Raw genomic sequence first — 23,369 nt, forward strand, 5'->3', positions numbered from 1 at the left:
GTCCTCAGTGGTCTCCTTGGAATTTCTGAACTCTTTTCCCTTTTCAGTTATAGAAAGTCTTCTTGGGGGCCATTTTATGGAAAGGCAGTGAGAGAGAAGGATGGTTGTTATTGTGAATTGTGGAAGTGCAAAACAGATTCCTAAAGGGAGTCTTTTACTGGGATCTTGCAATTAAGATTCAGATGTTTTTACAACTAAGTTATAAATGTCAAAATAAGAGACCTAATCCATTATTGGGATAATTCCTTTTACTTATTCCATTGACTTCACTGATGTTACACAGGGGTAAATTTGGTTCAAGATGTTTTAAAGGAAATACTTCAGACTCCTGCCTCCAATTCGAAGCCTTTTTGCTGACCTAGACAAATGGAAAAAAATAAAGATTCTCAAATGGCCCCAGGTTACTCATGTCGTAAAATCACTTAACATTCTGCTGCTTTAGGGGTCTGTATGCTATGATAGTAGTTCTAATAGCACCAATATAAAAAGGGAAGATGTACTGAAAGATTATAGCAACACAACCCAGAGTTATGAAAATATATCATCATTCTTCTAAGATAAGCATTCAACTGGTAGGGAGACAAGGATGTATAGGTTAAAAAACAGTGCCTCAATTAAAAGGTAATATATAATTTGGATCCAGGATTCTGCAAAGTGTAGGGATACTTGGTTGTACCCATTACTAGTTAAGAGACTTATGTAGGTTATGTTTGGGGTATGCAGTCAGTAAAGAACCAAGACAGAACCTGTATTTTCTGACTTCCAAGCTCTTCTCTAATCATTAGGTTTTTATTAACATACATTAATTGTAGTGCCTAAAAAGCCTGGTGCATGTCCCTTTAGATATATCTAAATTTACATATATTGCTGTGCAATGTAAGGATTGCACAATTGCCCCTTTATCTAGCTTTCTTTTCACTCGTGCACAGTAGCTAATCTTATGTGGAAGGTGTTGATAATGTTCCTTTGTGCTTGCATTACTCAGTTCTGATCATGCTTCACCTTGATCAGTATCCTCCGCTTTGGAAGCACATGAGTTGAATAGAGACCAGAGCTCTGATCATAGCCCTATTATCAGGGCCCCCAGCTATGTCCAGCAGGGTTTCAGGCAGATCAGGATAATCAGAGATGCTGCCAGAGAGGGCAGGATCCAGAAAGCATTACTTACACTGTGAAACAACTTGCCTGCCTAAGAGGGTGTCTCAAATATAGTATGTTCCTCTCCAATGCAAAAAAATACACAGCACAGAAAAGAATAATATTAACACAGGTAGGCAGATAGATGGACGCTATGTGTAACTTTCCTCTATTATTCTAATTAGTGTGTCCACCTTCCAATGCAGAATTCACACAGGAAAAACTGCTACCATGTCTACTAGGAAACTTAAAAGCAGGATCAGGACTTCAGAGAACTCACTTTACCAAAGAACCCAGCAGGCCCAGCAAAGAAATTGGGGCAGCTGATAAAATGCCCTTCTTCAATGTGACAGGTACAGTTAAGTGAGAACATAGTGCCACACATCAGTTTGACCTACACTGGCCATTGCTAAGGAAAATGTGATCACCTGAATTGTCAGCTGGCCAGGAAATCTGTCATGGGATCCCATGAGAAGCACCACGTGTAGATTTTAATGACTGCAAATTAGCACTACCTTGATTTCTTACCTCAATACTGGGATGTCAGGTACAGTGCCATGGGCATCATGCCTCTACAGTTTACTCTGAAGTAATCATTTGTTCACATGAACAGGTGCAGTAATAGCAGCCTACAGTCTGCTACAGTGGAACAAGCTGTTCCCATCTGTTTTGGACACTCATCATACACACAGGTGTTGAAAAGCAACGTATCCTACACCGTGGTGAATGAGTTTCTAGGAAGCCAGGAAAACACAGCTACTGTAGCTATGCAGCATCTCTTGACATGGTACTGACCACAGGTAGAGCTAGGATTTTGAAAAGGGGGTGCAGATGGCAAGGTGCATCTTCATCATCATCATCATCATAGAACAACACATTTTTCTCCAGTTTAAAAATAAACTAGAAGCTGTACTAACAGTCTGTGGGCCTGGGGCTGTATAATTCAGTTTAAAATTGAAGCACAAACAAATAGAACATCACTGGAATTAATTAAAAACCCTTTGCAGGCCTCGGAAGTAGGAGCTTTGTGACCAGGAACAGCTACCAGCAGTATGGCAGAGGAAAAGCTGGCTTGACTGGTGGTACATCCAGACCATTATAAAGGAGATGGGGTCATTCACACCTGTGGAACGAAGAGTTTAGAAGGTATCGGGTAGAGAATGATGAGCCATGAAATCAAGTGACTCCCTCAGCACTCCCTGAGTAGCAATGCAGCCCCTACTTTAAACTTTGGATGGAGCGGGGGGGGGGGGGAAGTGCACCTGGATCCACTGATTCAGTACAGGCTGGGAGGGAAAACATTCCCTGATGACCCACTAGCCCCCTGGTCTTTTCTGGCACCCGCTATTGCTTAGCTCTGTGGTTCTCAACTGGGGAGGCACGGAGCATCCTGGAGAACTGGGTGATCCTTTCCTGGGTGCCAGCTAGGGCGGCCATCGTAGAGGACATTCCAGTTTTCTGCTACTCTGTCCTCTATCCATACAAAACCGGACACCTTTACATCCTTTATTTTTCTCTTCAAGAGAAAAATAGAGGACGTAAAGGCATCCGGTTTCGTATCACTAGAGGACAACTGGACTGTCCTCTACGATGGCCACCCTAGCGCCAGCCCTGTCAGGTAGATAAACACAATTCCCAGAATAAACCCAGATTCCCACTGGGAACCCAGGGTGTTACCAACCACTCTGCCTCCTGGGCTCCCTCAGCTCTTAGCCACAGAACAATCGCTGCAGCATTTGTCTGTGGTGAAACAAGGAGGGGAAAAACTCAACAGGCATTTTCTGAGGGGACCGGGAGGTTCTCCAGCCTGTGTAGGTTGGCAAGCCCCATGGGTGGAGGGGCTTGGCAAACCGCGAGGTCTGGCTGAAACAGCTAGGGTTATTGAGCCTGGAGAAGAGAAAGACTGGTGAGGCACCGGAAAGGCGATTATAGAGAGGATGGAGACGGGCTTTTCTCTGCGGCTCTAGGGGACAGGACTAGGAGCAAAGCCCACAAAGCTGACGACGAAGAGAACATTTCCCACTAGCCGCGCGGTCAACCCCTGCCAAGCCCCGGAAGAAGCGGCGCGAGCCCGGGCGGGGCGGGGAGCGGGCTGGGCAGGAGCGGCGCATGCGCAGCAGGGGCGGCGCCTGCTTTTCCCCTGTGCAGCCCGGGCTCGCGCCGGTTCCGACCTGTTGCAGCGGGACACCCCGGCCGCCGCCCTGTAGGTACCGGGCTGTGCCCGCGCCCTGGGGGAGGCAGCTCCGTCCCTTCAAGCCCTGTGCCGTGTCCCGCCAAACACGCACCCCCAGTGGGCCGGGCTCGCCCCTCTTGGGCTCTGCCGGGCCAGCCGCAGGCCTGGAGGAGTCGGGCAGGGGTGGCCCTGGCATCTCTCGGGAAGTGGCCTTAGTGCGGGGCAGGCGTCGCGGGCTGCGTTGGGCTTGCTGCTGTCGTTCCCGGTCACCTAGCAAGCGAGGGGAGCAGACACCAGCCTGGGAGCAGCGCAGGTAGGGCTTCCCGCTGCTCTCGGAGCCCTTGGGTCCCTTGACAGAGCCTTGGGTCTCCTTTGAACCCACGTAGCGCTTGCTTGGCTGCGGCTTTGTGGCTGGCAGCGAGCCAGGTTCCTTCTTGCCTTTCCAAGCTTTGCCCTTCTTTGCACCCGGGCTAAAGTCCTGGCCGGGCTCAAGTGCTGCCTGTGGACCAGAGGGCTTGTAGTGTAACTTGGCTGAAGTTGCAAGCCCGCTGGTCTGCTCATGATGCACGGGCCTGTTAAGTTGCAAGTTCTCTGGTCAGTACACAGTGCCCAAGCCTGCTGAGTTCAAACCCTCTAGTCTGCTGGCAATGCTGGAGCCTGGCAAGGCTTTTAGCTCTGGTTGCTGTGCTGGCTGCGGGGAAGGGCCCTGCTACTCATTCCAGCAAAAGCTGGGTAGAAACCAGCTGTGGAGTGGTCATGTCATGATAACTGGTTGGCTGTTTTTGTAAGTGGAGAGTCCTTTTCATGGTGTGATAATTACCTTGCACATGTGGCTGGTCTGCATTTATTGCAGCACTCTCCAGGTAGTTGTGTGAAAATTGGTTTGTATAGACAGCTGGTTTGCATAGATGGCTGATCTAAAAGTATTGCACGACGAACCAGTCAGTTGTGTAATACGGCAGTTCCCAAACTCTGACACATTGTGCGCCACCAATTTAAAACGATACAACCTTAGGTACCACCACCACACTTTTGTCATATAAAATAATTATAATAAATGTGTTAACGCTTACCATTGACAGGTTGTTTGTGTACCTCTGGTGGTGCCTGTACCACAGATTGGCAACCTGGAGTAGTGTATATAACATGTAGCAGGGTAAGAAGAGGATAATAATGCTCGAGCTGGTGCCACTTTAGCTGCCAACATGAAGAATCCGTACTGTTGGTGGAGTACAGGTTTCACTTGAGTGCTGCTCAGGCTCCAGTGCCTGCCCTGGGCTCTTAGGAAAAAACAGGCAAGTGCTTCTTCAGTTTGCTAGAAGCACGTTCTGTGAGGCAGGTTGCAGAAATCTTAGGCTGCAGAGGGATGCAGGCAGGGCTCCAGTTCTGTTGGTGGGACTTGGAGCACATTCACTTTCTAGCCTCTTTTGAGGCGGCGGTCTCTTTTCTGCCAGGCAAAGCAAGGCTTCTGGATTTGTGTGACAGCGGGTAGAAAGCATGTGTAAACACTTATGTGCTCTCTGCCACTCTTCTGCTCAGTGGCTAGTGCCTCCCCGAGATGAATTTTGTGCTCTATTGGTGCAGTTGTTGACTGGAGCCACCAGAAGCAGGCACATGTCCGTACACTTTGGCAGCTTGATAGCTGCCGGACCATCAGGTGGGTAGGCCTAGGCGAGTCGAGCCGAAGCCTTGGTGCCACTTGCAAGTGAATGCAGCTTTGTGTAGATGCTGACTGGATGTTGTCACTGGAGCTAGGCTAGCTCACACATTTGTCTTCATGGCAGGGCTGACTTGAATGACCTATCTCAAAAGGACCCTTCGGTTGTGCTGAGGTCCCCAGGTATGTCCCACTGGGTACTGAGGCCTACTTGAAGCGGGGGGAGGAGAAGAGGGGATATAACAGCCGTGTCAGTCACCAGCAGTAGGGGAATGTCCTGCTCCCGCAGTAACCTGCCTCTGCTGCAGGGCTTCTCTGAGGCAGGCTAAGGCCTTTTGTGTCATGTAGCTGGCTTAGCATTTGAATTGTTGAGGATCCATCTTGCTAGCCATCTCCATTTCCTAGGAGGGCTCTGTTTTGATTTTTTTTTTTTCTTTCTTTTTTTGAGATGACTGCTCTTGTGGCTCTGCTTCCTCTTCTGAGGCAGCGGAGTAGCATGACTATCCCTGCAGGCTTCTGGGGAAGAGCTAGGCCGAGAAGGGGCAAAAAGGTGCATCTCTTCCTTCAAACCTGATTGAATACCTTTTTTGCCCACCAAGCAATCTGAAGTGCTCAAAGTGCATTTCCCCTCTGCCCCCCCCCCAGCTCTGGTCAAGGTGTGTTACCTTTGCCTCGCTCCCTTAGGCAGGAAAGAGGCCAGGCAGCATTGGGAAGGCCAGTTTAGCTTGACAAGATGCAGGCACCATCTTGGTAGCCCAGTTGCGGTGGACTTATCTGTGCACCGTGTCCTCAAGCAGAAAAGGAGCCAAGCAGGAGTGGAGGAAGGGTGAAAGGTGGCAAAATACCTAAATCAGCCGTAGACCCTGTGATTCTTTACAGATGGTGCTACCAGTCCTGTTGCTCTAGAACTCTGTGGATCTGTTAGAAAAATCAGCAGACTCAACAGAGACTCCTGGTGAAGACTGATGCTGTGGACCCTACAATTTTTAACAGTCAGGCTCCCCCAAAAGATCACAAATTCAAGCTTGGAACTTGGTTTCTGCCTTGGGTTGCCAGTAACATCCACACAGCAGGTGTCCTACTTGTCAAACACTGAAGTAATCTTCCTGCTAACTTTCTGCTAGTTTCCAAACAAGTAAGTTTACAAAGTTAGGAATTGCCCTGATCAGACCCAGTAGTGCATTTTTAATTGAAGCCTGTAACTTTCACAACTGTCCTAGCAATCTTTTACAAAATAAATTCAAGAAATATTCCAGGTTTTTTTGCCAAAGCGGTTGTTAGAAAGCATGGCCAGTATCGTGACAAAGAAGAAAGGTAATTGACTGAAGATGCAACTGTACTGCAATGACAGAAGGCCTGCAAGCTCCAATAGAGAAGAATAAAATCACTGGTTCTGAAATACTGTGCTACTTACATTCAGTATGGTAGCAATTTTCAGGCCATTTGTTGCTTATGTGTCATGTGATAGTACAGGTGTTGAAATGCTTAATCATGAGTGAGTAGTGGGTGTTTGGGAACTGGTATTGTGTTGTGGACCCTTTACCATTTGGTCACTGAGATAAATTCAAGCAGAGTTTGTAGGGACTTAAGTCATTGTAATATGAGGGGTGCTTGACTTATTTTAAATGAATTTTGAGGTGCTTTTGGATCTAGTGCCTACAGACACGTATTAAAAAAATATTTCAAGGAGTATTTCCTTAAGGTTATGGGGAAGGAGGCAGGTAAGGCAGCTCTTACTCTTTCAACCCATCTTGCATTTGCACTGTAAATAAGACCTTAGCCTCCAGAATTTTCAATAGTAAACCAATAAAGATAAGGAAGGGATGAAACAATAAAATGTCTCTGTTTTTTTCAGAATCTAGAACGGTGTTTTCTGCAGGTCTGAGAAACACTTTTGTAAGAAGCAAATGCTTGCACTTGGATATACTAGATGACACCCAGGAGGTAGTCTCTGAACTTGTGATGAGGATCCATAATCTTTGCTCCCAAGAAGTTTGATCTGTATTCTCCATGAGAGTTTGTCACTAATAATCTCTTGCACCTGAAATGCTCTTTTATGCCAAGTAATTGAAAGTCACTGGGGATTAATAAAGAAGATTTGAAAAGACACTTTTATAAAACAGTAAATTCACAAGTAAGTAAGCAGTTTCCTTCACTGGTAAAAGAGACTATTGTATGAAAGGTAGAATTTTGCATGTTGGTAATAGACTGAGTAGCTTAAGTTATAATTGAGTAGAACTGGATAGCTGAGTACTTTCTGAAAAACTTAAATGTCCTTACTGTTTCTTGTTAAATAGCTAATACATTTATTGTCCTTTCATCTAAGGATATCTAATTGATGTAAAACATTAATTAAACATCACTAAGTAGGCATATGGTAGCTTTTTAATGGGATGTATAATGAGCCTAATATTCCCTGACCTTTTCACGTGAATTTATTTTGAATTGAATGAGCTCACACCCAAGAAGTAGGTGACTCTAGCAACCAGAAATCAAATCTCAAATATTTAAATGATTTTAATGGTTATAGATGGTGGAATACAAGAGTTAACATTGGTGTCCTGCAGCTTTCCTCAGGTGGCATTTGAGCTTTGCCTGGCTTTTTGGGAATTCTGTCTTGTTAAGAGTTTAAAGTAGGTGAGTAGGAATCCTTTGCTGAACAGTGTTTTAGTAATGGAGGCTGTTTGTTGGTGCAATTATAGCAAAATTTTTCTCAGTGATTGGGGATAATGGTCAAACTTTCTGTGAGAGATTACTTTCCTTTGCTGCTGCTTGCACTGGATGTTACTTGATCTAAACGCTTTCCGTGTTTGTACTTTTATGACCAGTATCTCATATGGATCCTGACTCAGTAGGCAAGCTGTTAATGTAACTGCTGTACTTACTTTTTTTTTTTGAGGGAGACACAAGATGGTCCCTTTTTTGTTTCTTGATATTGGACATTCCCGTCTAGTCTACTTCTGGAACAGAACTGGACTTACCAACTCATCAAATGAGACGTACTGCTATAGCACTGCACAGGGCAGCACTGTACTTCAGGGAGTAACTTTTGGTGGAATTCCTACAGTCCTGCTCCTGGATGTTACCTGTTTTTTGGTAAGCTTCCCCCCCCCCCCAAGTCTTGCAGTTCCAACAGTTCACGTTTTGTCTAACATCAGTGTTGTTCAGAATTTCCTTCCCTGTCTATTAGGGTAAGAGAGATTTATTTTCAGAACAGAAATAATTTTAAAAGGTTGTGGTAGAGGCAGAACTGCAAGTTGATCTCACAATTTATCCTGTTTTGTTTTTTCTGAAGCACTATGTGTCAGTTATTAGTCCCAATATTAAAATGAGACTCAAGGAGCGAGCTGTCCAATTTAAAGAATCTAGGAAACTGTACTGCAAAGGAACCCAAATTTGGCCCATTGAAGGCCCACGCTAGTACAAGGCCCACCAGATCTTGAGCCCAATTTACAAAATAAAATAATTTTAAATGGAGTAGTTAAAATCTCTTAGCTGTCCTGGTATGCACATTCCAGCAGGTTGGGCACCAGTTGTGTGGATCCAGAGTTATTTAATGCTGAACAAATGTGACAGTGAGCTGTGATTTGGAAATCCATGCTGGATGTTCTTTGGGAACTGATGTGCTTCACTCTAATGGTTGATTTTAAAATGTTACGTCTATGTTTTAGGCTGCTCTGCATAGAGACTGGGGGGGAATCTCTTGTTTTTTGGACAGCATTACATAAAGCGCAGGCTCAGGGGCAATCTGATGGCCACCTATAAGTTTATAAGGGGTATTCCACCAGGATCTGGGGGAACGTTTATTCACCAGAGCGCCTCAAGGGATGACAAGTTCAGACGGTTATGAACGCCTGCAAGACCGCTTCAGGCTGGACGTAAGGAAGAATTTCTTTACTGTTCGAGCCCCCACGGTCTGGAATTGTCTGCCGCCGGAGGCAGTTCAAGCACCTACTTTGAATGCCTTCAAGAGATACCTGGATGTTGTTTTTGCTGGGAACCTATGACCCCAGCTGGCCTCCTGCCCCTGGGGCAGGGGGCTGGACTTGATGATCTTTTGAGGTCCCTTCCATCCCTAATGTCTATGAAATCTATGAATCTATAAGCCAGGGGCTTTCTTGATTTTCCTCCAAGAATCACTTATTCACGTCTGGATATCAAACTGGAAGGGCTGATAGTCTGAATTTATATGACAACTCCCTCATTCCTCTCTTTGAGAGTGTTGTTTGTTGCCAGCTTTTTATAAATATAAAAAGTTTAGGGAAAGTTTAGTTCCCATTTGACTGCTTCTGATTGTTGATTTTTTTTATTTATTTATTTTTTTAATGTTCTCTAAATCTCTGAAATACAAGTTAGAAAAGAATCTGTAAGATCTTGAATAATCTAATTGGTTGTCTTGCTAGAAAGGATTTAATCTATAGGAAGGGATTTTATAAAAGGTCTTGGTGGGTGATTTAGTCTTATGAACTATGATCATTGTAGTTATGGATGCTAAGAAGGGTTCAAGTAATTTTTGTGTTTCAGCCACACAGGATAGAATTTAATGTGCCTAGGCTAAGGGCATGGTTGTAAAACTTGCACTGTGAGCTAGTCGTCTTAGTTTGGGCCTTTGTTTTAGTAATTTAAAGTAAAGGTCTGTTATGAAGGTTTCTTTGTCCTCTGAAGCAGTTAACTGTAAAGTACTCGTGTGTGTGTGTACCATGATAATAGAACTTGAGGTAAGGGATTATTTTTATCTTAAAGTTTGGCCAAGATGTGCAATTTGAACAAAAGTACTGAAGTTCTAATCTTCTTCTATCTGAGGTCCCAGACAAACAGGATAAGTCTCACTTATCGAGAGCCAGTTACTTGTAGAAGTAGAATGGTGTTTTTGACAGATCAGTGACTTAATTTGCTACAGTAAATCCTACTTTCCAAAAGAATAATTTTGAAATTTGAAAAATAAAAACTAAACAATTTTTATTTCTGATTTATCTTCTAGATCTTAATATTGGCCTTCTCTGTAATAAGGAAGAAATTCTGGGATTATGGTCGACTTGCCTTGCTGTCAGAAACTGAAAGGTATAGTGTTGCTGAAAACCATGTGCGGGTTGTGGAAGTAGGAAAGATGTGGAGGTTCCTGTTAGCTTGCTTGCTTGTTTGCTTGCATGAATAAGTGTGATTGGACTTGCATTCATTTTTCTTTCTTGTTTAAAATTCGCTTCTGACTATGGTGTGTAAAACACTTCCTTGTCTGAAAGTTTTTTCCTGCAGTGTCAATAAATAAAGCTGTGTGTTTACAATTGTAATTATGAATTCTTCTCGGATATCATGTGTGGAGGGAAGAAGAAAGGCAATAGGTTGCTTGAATCTGTTAACATCATCTGCCCACTTACTGGTGCCTACACTTTCTGCAGCAGTAGAATATTAACTGCTGCACTTGGCTGTCTTCAGATCAAAGGTCTTTCCAATGTAACAGTTAATACAAGTCTTCCCAGAATTTGTTGAGACTCTGTCCCTGTACGGATCACAAAGGGCCTGATATTTGCCCTAGCAGAAGTCTCTGAGAGTTTTGACATAGTCTTTAATGGAAGCTGGAATGATCCTCTGACTTTTTTTTTTTTTTTTTTAACTGCTTCTGCTTGATGATATTATGGATACTTCAAGAAGAAATATTTTTTGTAAGGTGGGTTGAAGTTTAGTGCTCTTGCATTTACCATAAGCTACAACTATCAGTATCTGTAATGTATCCCAAGCATATGTGAAGAAAAAGCTTGTGTGTGTTTATTCTGAGCCTGTCTGCACTTAGTTAGGAAGTGTGATTTGTGATGGACCTGAGCTCACCTGTATGTAGAAAACTTGGCTAACAGTGGGGATGAAGATGGTGTAGCATAGGCTTCCTCACTGAAGCCTGTGGTACCAGATCTTCATTGCATTATGTGAGTGAGTTAGGTTCTATTTAACTTGCACATATATTTATGCATGCTGCAGTTAAATCTTCTGAATGCAGTGTTGACATACCCACTTGTTAGGCTGTTTAGAAATGGGAGGAAACCACTTTACTTCCTAACAAGTGGAAACGGCTACTACCCTAGTTTACAGTAGATGAAAAATTCACTAAAAGTTCTTCACTGTGCTACAGAAGCAGAAAAATGAAACTTAAGGCAGCTCTCCTAATGGTACTGGGTAAATCTGGACTGAGGCAGAAACTGCAGAGATGTGGAAGGGGAAGATGGGGAAAGATGATATTTTATATAATGTTGCAAATCTGAAGAGGAATGACGCCTGCAGACCCTATCTTATTAGGCACCATATTAGTGATCCACTTCCTTCAAATTCTGTGTCATTACTGTGTCACCACTGCACCCTCCTGTTACTTCAGGATCTTCTCCTTTCTCACTTTTGAGTGCTGAATGGATGTTTTAAAGTAAAATTCTCTATGATTTCAGTCTGGAAATGCAAACTAGTGACTCTAATTTTTCTTTTTTTGTTTTTGTTTCCTTACCGACCCACTTCAGAATTGTTAAGACTTGGTTCATCAGACATGGAGGAGCTTCTGCATTTCTACAAATAACTTAAATGTGTCTTTTTGCAATTTTAGTGAGTCAAGACACTGCAGAATGTCATCATCCTCATCAGCAATGGATGACCTTGAATATGACAGGGTCAGTATTTGAATTAGACCCATAAAATAAAATGGTAGTGTGTGTGTGAAGTAGGTAGATTTGGTGGAATCTGCCATTGTTCTGCACTTGGTGTATATAAATAGGTTGTGCATGGTGGGACATCCATGCACTTCCAGTGTGAGAAATGCTAACATATGACGTGTGTATGTTTATTCTGGAACCTTAGACTTCTTGGCTTCTTTTTTTCTAGCCCTTGATAAATAGTGGTATGCTGTAATAATTTACCAGTGTTGTAATTTTTTTTACAATAGAAGATTTTCCCCACAAAATTTGGGAAGAAAGGAACAAAGGCTTAATAGTCTTTGTAAAAGTATAACATCAATGTGTGTTTTGCCCTTTGTAGAGAACTTTTTGTGTACAAAGTTCTCCTTTACAAGTATTGCAAACCGGACTTTCACAACACGCTTGTATGGGTAGGTAGTATTTGTTAAGGCACCAGGGATGGACAGTCTTCCAGCTAAATGCCTGAAATTTTGCATTCAAAGCATTAAAATGCCATCTTTACAAGATGATTGAAAAGATCTGGAGAGAAGAAAGTATACCCTAACAGTGGAAGCAGACAATAATAAGAAGAAGAGTAACTGAAGAGTGTGTAATAACTATCAGGGTATCACACAACATACAGAGCTTTGCACAACATACAGAGCTTTTTCTCAAGAGCTGCTGTGAACGGATGGCTCGCATATGCAAAAAAAATTGAGAGCTTACCAGTGTGAGTTCAGGAAAGAGATCAATTTGTGATCAGGTATTTTCAACAAAGCTGTTGTTGGAAAAGAAAGGGGGAATTGCAAAAGATGTCAAAGCTTATGATAGTATAAGAAGAAAGTCACCATGGTCAATTATGGTGGAGTTTTTAATTCCCCCCCAAAATGGTATGGTGTATTAAGGTGTGCATTGAAGTATCAATGAGTTGCATGAGAACTGAGGGAAAGCTATTGGACCCAATGGAAATCCAATAGCAGGCTCAAACAAGGACTAGAGGTGCGTGGATATTGGTTGCCTATTGGATCAGCACTGTTTAAAAGGAAAATTAACATTATCAGCTTTTTTTGGCCAGTGTAGCCAATAACATCACTGATAAATATAATATGCCTTCTGGCTGGGGTCCTTCTGGTTAAGTCTGGGAAGGGGAAGAGGTGGGGGGAACAGATTGAGGTCCCCATGATGAGGGAGAAAATGCAGTATGGACTGGGGCTTGGGGGCGCTGTCCAGCCAGGGCAGTGAATGGGATCTGGGACAGGGAACAGGATGGAGCTGTGGGTGGCTCGCCCAGGGCGTGTCGGGAGTGGGGATGGCTCCCTGCTGCTGCGTACACTCCTGGGGGGAGGCATGGGGGGCCATGTGCCCCACAGATTTGTGCATAGGGTTGATGTGGGCTGCCTGCTGTGGGCTTGGGGCTCTCCATTCTATTGCCTTTCCCTTTAAGTTATTTGCATGCTGGCTGCATGTCCTCTGCCCACCTGACAGTGGTGGGGGTGGCAAGTTGCGCCTCCTGCAGGGCTGCTGTAGGGCTCCTGAGGGAATGGCAGCAGAGCAGAGAGCCCTGAGCCTGCAGCAGGCAGCCCACATCTGCCCTCGCCCTAGTTGGCTCTGCTGTGGTTAAAAGCGTCCTTGCACTTAAAAATGGTGGCAGCGGCACTTAAAGCTCATCAAATGAACTTTAGTTCAGTCAAGTGCCACTGCCAGTGTTTTTAAGCACTGGGATACTGATCCCCTGGATGAGCTGCCCACAGCTGTGTCCCACTCCTTGCCTTGGCCCTGCGTGCTATTCACCAGCCTGGCTGGGCAGTGCCCCCAGCCCCTGCTGCACTCTCTCCCTCAACATGAGAGCCTCAGTTTGTCCCCTTCACCCATGTTGCTTCCCCTGCACAGACTTACCTGCAGGGAGTTGCTCTCCACACTGCCTGGCTGCATTCCTTTAAATTGGTTATCAGATTGGTATCGGACAGTATGGCTGGTTAATAATCAGCTATCTCTGTCAGCCAAGAAAATCTTTATTGGTGCACTCCTAAAGAGGATGCACTGTCATCAGTGCTTTTCATCTTGATGCTTGAGAAGGTCATAAGAGAAAAATGAAAATGTCTGTACCAGGTATTTGCTTATGCAAATTGCATCTGCCTAGTAGGAGAGAAAATAGAAATGGTACAAAAGAATACAGAGATCATAGCATGAAACACCAAAGGAGTTGGGCTTACTGTCAATGTCAGCAAGACTAAATACCTGATCACATCCAGAAATAAATCTCAAAATCAAAGGAAGATAAGGATAGAGAAAAAGAAGATGGAAAACAGAGACATTTAAATATTTAGAAACAATGATCACTGAGGGCAATCAAAAGACTGAAGAAATGAAGGCAAAAATTTAGTTCTAATTATATGCATGTTGAGCCTAGTTGCAAGGAGAATCTCAAGAGACCTTAAAATCCAACTTTATAGTACAGTTGTTCAGCCTTTCCTGTATAGATGTGAATCCTGGATACTGATGGAGGCAAATGGAAAAAAGGCTGCAAGTGTTTAAAACCAAGATGCTAAGGAAAATATATGGTATAGTACAAAAGAACAGTATGAAGGAGGAGAACTTGATGTCTTGAGCAAGATAAGAGTGCAGAGACTAAAATGGGCAGGGTGTATCATGAGACCTGATGAAAGAAAGCATGTGAGGCAGATTTTTGGAAGCTAAGGTGGTGGGTATCACACCCTGAGTAGACCAAGGCAATGGTAGAATTATGACATAAACTCATCTGGAAGGAATAAGTGAAGATGTGGTAAGGTAGAAGGAGATTGTACAAGATAGGATGGAATGGAAGGCTGTTTAGAAATGGGAGGGAACTTTGAAGGGTGTTTTTAAAAAATCATGGTTTCAGTTCAGAAACTCTTGGACTACTGAAATTTAAGTGTATACACTTATCTTAGTTGTTTAATTCCTTGAATATTTGACATCTGTGCTTCTCAATATTGGTGAATTGTAAATCATTATATATGAAGTGACATTTTTAGGTGCTGGGTGTGTTCTCTGTATATGTATAGAATATAAATGGGATATGGAACTCTGATATTATCTAGACTGAACTGATAGCTGTTTTTGTTTACATGTTGAGAGTGAGTTTTTTAATGGAAAAAGTCCTTAATTGGAAAAATTAGATATCAGTATCTCTTTGAAGCAATTCATGTTCGTTCAGATTCTAACATACTTCACCTCTTATTTATAGGGGTTTTGTTCTTGGATGATGGCTGCCTTTCGAATGCGGTAAGTGCAGGAAATAGTAGTGAGCCAGGGTTTACTTTTCCTGATATTTTTCAAAGATAGGAAGTGATAGACTTTGAGACATAGTACCAAGAGAGGTAGAATTAGCAGTATGGGATCCCAAATGAGCTCTAGATGAATGTTTAACTGGTGACCCATGGGTTGGGAGTGAAACTAAGATCTGCACATTGTCATTTTCCTCCTCAACCTCCTGTTGTGGAAATCCTGTCCCTAAGTGACATCTAGGTTTGACACAAGTTGGTAAAATTGGCATGAAAACTTATCAGCCCAGAGGCAAAGCAACTAGTTTCAGGCTAATAATGAGAAAATGTCTGTTACATTCCCTCATCATTTATTACCTGTCCAGAAAAGTAGACATTTGCTCAACTTGTTAGTTCTTTGAATATTTTTTCCCCCCCTGCATGTGGCTGTAAGAAGGCATTTGAAACAACACCCCTCATTTCTTTTGCTGTCGCACAACATTTTTGGAGTACCCTATGTCCTTTGCAGTATAGTCAACTGATGCTTTTTGTAGTATGAAATTTGCTCTAGAGGCACATTTGCATTTGAAAATTTCCCCCCAGTTAGCAAATCTGTATTAATGTCAGCAAAAAAAAGAGATCCTTTTAATATTTAAATGCTACGCTGATGTATTTGTATATAAAAAACCAAAAAACAAAAAAACAAACAAACTCTGCACTTTCATTTCTCAGTCTAGCGGAGGGTAGTGGTTGTAGGGCTTCAGTGGTGCTCAGCCTGTCCCATCCTGTGAATCGGATGAGTAGTATGGGGCCAGATCCTGCATGTGGGGTTGGTCCATAGGCCTGATGTAGGACAGGGCTAGTCAATGAGTATGACCAGGCACATCAGTCCAGCCCCACATACTGCTGTACTACACAATGACATGTGGGGTTTCTGAGTCCCACCCCCACCCCTCCCCTACCTCCCACCCCTCCCACAACTCCCTCAGTGCTGCAAGCCAGGTCACCCCATCTGGTGGTGGAAACAAGCAGTGGAACTGGGAGGGACAAAGAGCCCAGACACTAGTAGCAGCAATTCCCAATGCAATCTGGCACTTGGAGCCATCATCCAGCCCATGAGGCTTTCCAGGAGTCCATACATTTGGTACTAGGGGAGTGGTGGCAGTGCTACTAGCTGCAGTTCCTGCAGCCACCGCAATTTAATGTTGCCCCTACTCATCTGCCACTGCAGGTGGGATTCTGTCACTACTCCCACCGCTATATTTCTGGACCTGTGGGCTTGATGGCATGCCTTTGGGGGCTAGATCTGGCCCTTAGATTCGAGGTTGAGCACCCCTGACTTGGATATTAATGTTTTTTTTTTATTCCAAGAAGCAAAGTAAACTGATCCCTGTGTCTTTCTGTCTCTGCAGTGAGGAAGAGATTAATGAGAAGTGTGGTGATGATGCCATACACTACCTTGCCTTCCAGCGCCACATCATCTGCTTGCTGGTTACTATGAGCATTTTGTCAGTGTGTGTCATATTGCCTGTCAATTTATCTGGTGACTTGCTTGGTAAGAATCTTTCTACATCCTGGGAAGAAGAGTGTGTTCTGTGTCACTGTCAGAATTTAAGGATCCCTCCTATTCTGAAAATATTAAGTCCTCCAGCAAGGAGCAGAATACTGCACAGTTAGATAACGTTATTCTTTATCAATATCAGGGGGAGACTTGTTTCCTCTGAAGCCTCTAGAAAAGGCTACTTTCAAAAACAGGATAATGGGCTATATGAAATTCTTCCCTCTTCTGATGTGGTAACTATGTGTTGCCTGGTGGGTGGGTGTGTGTGGCTCTACTTGAACTTCTTGACAATGTCTGCAGAGGAAGATCAGGGAAAGTGTGGGTCCCTTAGTGGATGGGGGAGGCAACTTGGCAACAGATGATGAGGAAAACACAGAAGTACCCAATGCCTTCTTAAATTAAAAAACAAAAAACATTCAGCCTCCATAGGCAAGGTCGCAATACAGTTTGGGGTGGAGGTGAGTACCCAGCAGTGCTGAAAGAACAGGTTAGGGACTATTTAGAAAAGCTGGATGTGCACAAGTCCATGGGGTGGAATGCGATACACTGAGAGTGCTGAGGGAGTTGACCAGTGATTTGCAGAGCCTCTAGCCATTATCTTTGAAAACTCATGGTGATCAGGAGAGGGTTCTGGATGATTGGAACAGGGTAGATATAGTATCCATTTTCAAGAAAGGGGAGGATTATCCCAGTAACTACAGACCAGTCAGCCTTGCTTCAGTCCCTGGAGAAATCATGGAGACCTGGATTCCTTGAGGATCTGCTAATTACTTGGAGGAGAAGCTGATTAGGAACAGTTAGCAAGTTGTGCCTGACCAATCAAATTGCCTTCTATGATGAGATGACAGGCTCTGTGGATGCAGGGAGAGCAGTGGACTTCCTTGAATTTAGTAAGGCTTTTGTTATGGTCTCCCACAACATTCATGCATGCAAGCTGAGGAAGTCTGTGTTGGATTAATGGACTGTAAGGTAGATAGAAAACTGGCTGGATTGTTGGGCTCAAAGGGGGCTTGATGCCTAGTTGGCAGCCAGTATCAAATGGAGTGGCCCAGGGGTCGGTTCAGCATCCAGTTTTGTTCAATATCTTCATCAACAGTATAGAAGATGAGATGGAGTGCACCCTCAGAAAGTTTGTGGATGACACCAAACTGGGTAGAGCGGTATGTTGGAGGGTAGGGCTAGGATTTGGAGAGACCTCAACAAATTGGAGGGTTGGACCAAAAGGAATTTCATGAAATTCAATAAGGACAAGTACAGAATTCTGCACTTGACACAGAACAAACCCATGCACTTAGTCAGTCCCCAGCCTGTGCAGTTAAGCAGGAGCTTTGCAGAAAAGGACCTGGGGGTTACAGTAGGCAGTAACAGTAAGCTGAATATGAGCCAACAATGTGCCCTTGTTGCAAAGAAGGCTAACAGCATACTGGGCCGGATTAGTAGGAGCATTCCCAGCAGTTTGAAGGTAGTGATTCTTCCCTTCCGTTTTGCACTGGTGAGGCCACTTCTAGAGTACTGTCTAGTTTTGACTGCCCCCCCGCTCTCTGCCCACTAAAGAAAGGATCTGGATAAATTGAAAAGAGTCCAGCAGAGGGCAGCGAAAATGGTTAGGAGGCTGGGGCACATGACTTTTGAGGAGATGCTGAGAGAACTGGCTTATTTAGTTTGGAGCAGAGAAGCCTGAAGGAGGATTTAATAACAGCTTTCAACTACTTGAAGGGTGGTTACAAAGGAGATGCAGCTAGCCTGTTCTCAGTAGTGGCAGATGACAGAGCAAGGAGCAATGGGTTCAAGTTGCAGCAGGGGAAGCCCCAACTAGATCATCCCAGCCAAGGCTTTGTCTGCCCAGGTCTCAAACACCTCCAAGGATGGAGATTCCACCACTGCTCTGGTGAAATACTGGGACAGGTTACTTAATCTCCTAGTGAGAAAGTTTTCCCTTATATCCTGTGTTGAGCAGGGGGTTGGACTAAATGACCTCCTGAGGTCCCTTCCAAACCTAATTTTCTTTGATTCTGTGTATTGCATGGGACAGAGCTGTTTCTAGCTCCAGGGTCAGGATTCCTTTTCTTCTGGAATAAGAAGAGGCAGGTCCTATGCCTGCTGCTACCTCAAGTTCTGTTTGACCAGAATATGTAACACAGCAATACACCATGATGTTCCTGGTGAACTCAGGAATGTGTGTGTGTGTGTGTGTGTGTGTGTGTGTGTGTGTGTGTGTTCCTGCTGCAATTTTGTGATGGCCCATCTTGTGTTGTGATAAAGTGTGTAGTGGAAAGTCATGGGATTTTTTTTGGTAATTTTCTGAAGATGTGAATAGTCTTTCCCCTCCTTGAATTGTCTATGCTATCTTCTGATTGGGATTAGCAAAGCTCTTGTGACAGTTCTGGACACAGCACTTTTGTACGATTTGAACAAACATCTGAGATTAGAAAAACAGGCAGATTAAAAAATTGGCTTAATTCCATAAACAAAAGTGTTTGTGGGTGGGACACATGCTGTAGATACCTGATATCCAGATCTTAACACTAAGCTCTGTCTATCATGTAGGCTGAACCTGGCATATTCTTGTTTTTCTTTTTTAGACCAGCAGGAAATATGATTTTTTTTTTAATGTTCATTACTTTTAAATGTAATGTATTAAAAATAAGCAAAAACAGCTTTTTACTTATCTCAATACTGTATTTTTACACACAAAACACACCCCCAAATAAAACACGCACCTTTTTTTGGAAGGCAATGTGTAGGAAAAGATTTTTTTTTCCAGTCATGATCAACTGTGTGACAGTAAATCCTCCTGAGAATGTAGAGTGTCTAGGAAGTGTAGCACCAGGAAGGTCCTGCTGCCAGCTACCTCACCTAGACTCTCTCCTGGAATACCACCCTTGCTGGATACTGTTTCACAAGTTAGGCCCCAGACCCTTGCAAGGGCAGTAGCAAATTTGTTATTTATTTACTGTAAGTAGTTTTTTATATAAGCTTCTGTAAATAAAGTGTTGTCTCCAATCACAAGCCTCATCGGGATACCACTAGCAGGCTCATTTGTTGTTCTAGGCATGAAGTGTACAGTGCTTAGCCAACAGTTATGACTAATACAGGACTCTGATCTTAGCAGCTGCATGGTATGCACAGTGTATCCAGACTTGCTGCTTTTCTAGTAAGGATAACAGCTTCCCCAATTTAAAACACCAACCCCAATTTTGGGGGGCTGATTTTTTGGGGGTATGATGGGTGTGAGAAAATACGGTATTTTATTCCTTGTTCTTTATATTTTGATATCCTTATTGTGCCTCATGAAGTCTGTGCTTGATAAAGTATGCATTTTGTCCTTTTTAGATAAAGATCCATATAGTTTTGGGAGGACAACTATAGCAAATTTAGAAACTGGGTAAGTAAACATAGGGAAGTATTAAATACAAAGTTTTACATTGTGGGCAGTTATACCTAAACTTTAATACTTCCCTTCTTCTTTAAAAGTGCTAATCACTAGCCAAGACGAGGCATTCTTTTGGTGTTATACTTATTCCCATTGTTTGAGTGCATAAACTGAAACACGGTATGTGACTTGCCTGGTGCTGGGACTAGAAGCTACAGTCCTGGTTTCTGGTCTTTGCTCCAAATTCTAAAGCACATGCATGTCTTGACTAACATCCAGCAATATAGCATTGTTGCTTTCAGGAACCATATTTCTGAGATTAAAATAAAATTAGCAGGTTTAGTAGAAAATATGATTTAGCTTATTATATATTTTCTTATTACAATTACATGTGAATTATTAAAAATAAAATAAGCTTTAACATACCAGGACATCTGAATATATACTGTAATTCCATTGTGCGTTAACTTAATGTAAAAAAACTCCCTTCTCTTAAAAAGCCTTATCACACTACCTGTCATCTTAAGTGATATTTTTCCTAGGAACTTAATAAAGGAGTATTTAAAAAAAAAAATTAAATTAAAATGCACAAATCTGTTTTTATGTGCCTTTAAATAAAGTGTCTTTGAAAGTGTGTGCTAGTTAGTAATCCCATTACAGATGCAAGGAACTTTGTTGACAGTACAGATTTTCTTATGCAAGTCTTGAAAGAGAGGCTGACGCACACAAAGGTAAGAGCGCAGCAGTGGAGGCTACTACAGGAGGAATGCATGCTATTCATCCATCCTTCTGCAAGCAGTTCATCTGCATGCCCAGTGTAGGTTGTTCCCTTTTTTCTTTTTATGCTTTTGATTGACCAGAATAATCTTATAGATGAGAGGAGATCTCCTAGACATTCCTTTTGTTTAGTTACTCAACACAGACTTCTTATATTGACAAAAAAATGCCAGTAAATAAATGGAGCGTAGCAGAGTGTACCATTGCATACCTGGGCAGAAAAATGCACAGTTAAAATCTGCTGAAAAAGTATGGGTGGTTCTAGACTAGCTACATTTCTTAGATACCTACTACTTGTTTATGCTAGGAAGATGCTGTCTTGTAAGTGATATAGTTACACCAGGTGCCTGCAGGGATAAAATCAACATCACCAAATTACCCTTTTTGACCACTTTAAACTGCAGATGGCTGTACTCTTAATAGCCCCTTATCCTTGCCTGCAACAGTGTGACATTTCTTCCCTTTTCTAAATGTTTTGTCCCACAGCAATGATCTTCTTTGGCTGCACACAGTTTTTGCTGTTATTTACCTGATTTTGACTGTCATCTTCATGAGACATCATGTGAAGTATGTCAAGTATAAAGAGGAAGACACAGTAAGTTTCTGTGTTTGGGGAAAATCTACAGTATATTTGTAAGTGGGAAATGCTAAAGAAAAGCTGATATAAAAACTTTTCCCTCCCTGCCAATTTGCAAATAAATATGAAGGACTCTATTAAAAGGTGAACACTGATTTCAGATGGCCAAGAAAATAAATTGCATGAAGGAAGCGGGGAAAAATACTTACTTTGTTTCGGTCTTTTTCTAATGTAGAGGCTAATTCACTACTGAAAGCATATATAACCCCCAGTGAAGTCAATAGCTGGCCTTTTTCCTGTTCTCTTCATTTGTTTTAGGACTAACATACTTATGTGCTGTGTCACTGCCTTCTCTGTGGTCCTGTTTGCTTTCTTCCTTTGTGGTAGTGTTGAGAAACTGGGATTTCTTTCTTTCTTTTTCCTCCTCTCCCCTTTAGGTCAAGCGCACATTATTCATTACTGGTCTCCCAAAAAATGCGAAGAAAGAAACTATAGAAAGGCACTTTACGTAAGTCTCCCATGCTTGATTGGCGTATGTATACAGAGCAGGTTTAAAGGTCCAACATAGAAGGGCTCTTGGTTTCAAAACCATTCAGAAATTGTCATCCTACTCTTGCTCATCAGGAAAAAAAAATCTTGATTACATGAGAGAGAGGGGGCCTGGGTTCTATCCTGGTTCTGGGATTGGGGTTAGTGAGTTAGAGGAGATGGGCTCTGGAAACTGGAATGCCTGTGTTTTCTCTCATCTTATTCCATAGTTTTTTGTGTAAGATTAAGAGGGTTGAATGAGTGCTGAACTTCTCAAGGAAAAAAGTTAGTTACCTTAATTTTAGTGCCTAAGAAATTGCATGTATATTCATACTATTTTTAATATGGTTCCCATCTGGCCTTAGCCTGGGAACAAGGCAACTTGTCATGTGTTAAACATAGTCGCTACAAATTAATATACAACACATTTCCATTTTTACAGTCTCCTTTTTAGAAGGCAAAGTAATTGATTGTGATATTAATAGACACGCTGTCATGTACACTCTCTCCTAATGTATTTCTTTCTTCCTTTTCAGTGCTGCATACCCAACCTGTAATGTGCTAGAGGTCCAGTTGTGTTATGATGTAGCTAGGCTTATTTATCTTTACAGGGAAAGGTACTTGTATGCATAATATGCCTACTTCTTTTTTATAATTCTAGATAAATATTCCCAAGCTTTATTAAGAATATATCAAGAGTAGGAATCTTATAAATGCTAGAGATGAATTCTACTGTTCAGGTCTGTACCTGATTTGAACTTTAAGGGTGTTGAGGGCTGCAGCTCTGGCTTCAGTATATCTCTAGTAGGCACCATACATTTCACATCATGACTAGCTCTGACTTAGTGATTTGAGAAGCGTGCAGGAGTTTCAGAACAAGAAATTCTAGTTTTAACTTAGTAATTTTAGGTTGATGGTTCCTAGGTCTATGAGACTGGACCCATTACAGTAGATTTTATGTTCAGGGCAATGCAAGAAGAGTCCTGAACACAACTTGGTTTTGTAGACTTCCTTTTAGTTTGGTAAAGAAGTTAACTGTATTATGCAGCCAAGATGCATGTTGGGGGAAGTGGTTTATGTTGGTTGGTTTATTCCTGATCAATCCCTGGGAAAACTTTTTACTTTCAGGATTTCATTTTCCCTAGGCTTGTTATTGTGTTTCTGCTATTCCATTGTAAAATCTAATGTATGTATTTTTGTATCTAGAAAAAAGGCAGAAAAAAGCCTGACTTATTTTACACACCTGCATCAGAAGTATGACAGGCGGGTCCGAATCAACCCAAAGCTATGTGGTCAATTCTGCTGTTGTGATATCGGAAGATGTAAAAGGGTAAGAATCTGTTTCTGCTGCTTCTGTCATCAGCCAGAATAATGGAAAGCTGTAAGAGTTTACAGTTTATCTTGCTGGGATCTTATGACCCCTGCTGACTTCCTGCCCTTGGGACAGGGGGCTGAACTGAAAGATCTTCTAACGTCCCTTCTAGCCCTGATATCTGAAATCTAGGATTGGAGTGTTGGAAATGTAGGATGCCGGTATTTTTTTTATGTTGGACACCCGTTCCTTTTATTGGAACAACTGTACAAAAGATGTCACAAAAAGCCCTTGCATCTTGAAGACTTTCTGCAGAGAATTTAACATTGATGTTAAAATCCATGTGCATGTTGTATTAACACAAATATTCTTCAGTTTCTTGAAT

The 23,369-nt window shown here is 42.6% G+C and overlaps 1 protein-coding gene across 5 annotated transcripts in view; it reads left to right on the forward strand.

The window, feature by feature from the left end:
• The first annotated feature begins 3,258 nt into the window (after positions 1 to 3,258).
• The window catches only part of TMEM63A (transmembrane protein 63A), a 42,373-nt gene continuing 22,262 nt past the window's right edge, over positions 3,259 to 23,369 (forward strand). The window contains exons 1-13 of one of the 5 annotated variants that reach the window (XM_090047804.1): positions 3,260 to 3,340; positions 5,847 to 6,102; positions 6,823 to 7,101; positions 7,867 to 8,063; positions 9,949 to 10,028; positions 11,548 to 11,611; positions 14,841 to 14,878; positions 16,269 to 16,411; positions 19,751 to 19,802; positions 21,054 to 21,162; positions 21,582 to 21,652; positions 22,209 to 22,289; positions 22,879 to 23,002. In XM_090047804.1, coding sequence (XP_089903930.1) covers positions 7,878 to 8,063; positions 9,949 to 10,028; positions 11,548 to 11,611; positions 14,841 to 14,878; positions 16,269 to 16,411; positions 19,751 to 19,802; positions 21,054 to 21,162; positions 21,582 to 21,652; positions 22,209 to 22,289; positions 22,879 to 23,002 — 948 coding nt within the window. In that variant the 5' untranslated portion in view covers positions 3,260 to 3,340; positions 5,847 to 6,102; positions 6,823 to 7,101; positions 7,867 to 7,877. The other 4 variants (XM_090047812.1, XM_090047798.1, XM_090047821.1 and 1 more) reach the window with 4 other exon arrangements.

This window comes from Crocodylus siamensis, chromosome 1 (genome assembly GCF_052110815.1).
Source record: "Crocodylus siamensis isolate JL-2025a chromosome 1, ASM5211081v1, whole genome shotgun sequence".
Taxonomy (NCBI): Eukaryota; Metazoa; Chordata; order Crocodylia; family Crocodylidae; genus Crocodylus; species Crocodylus siamensis.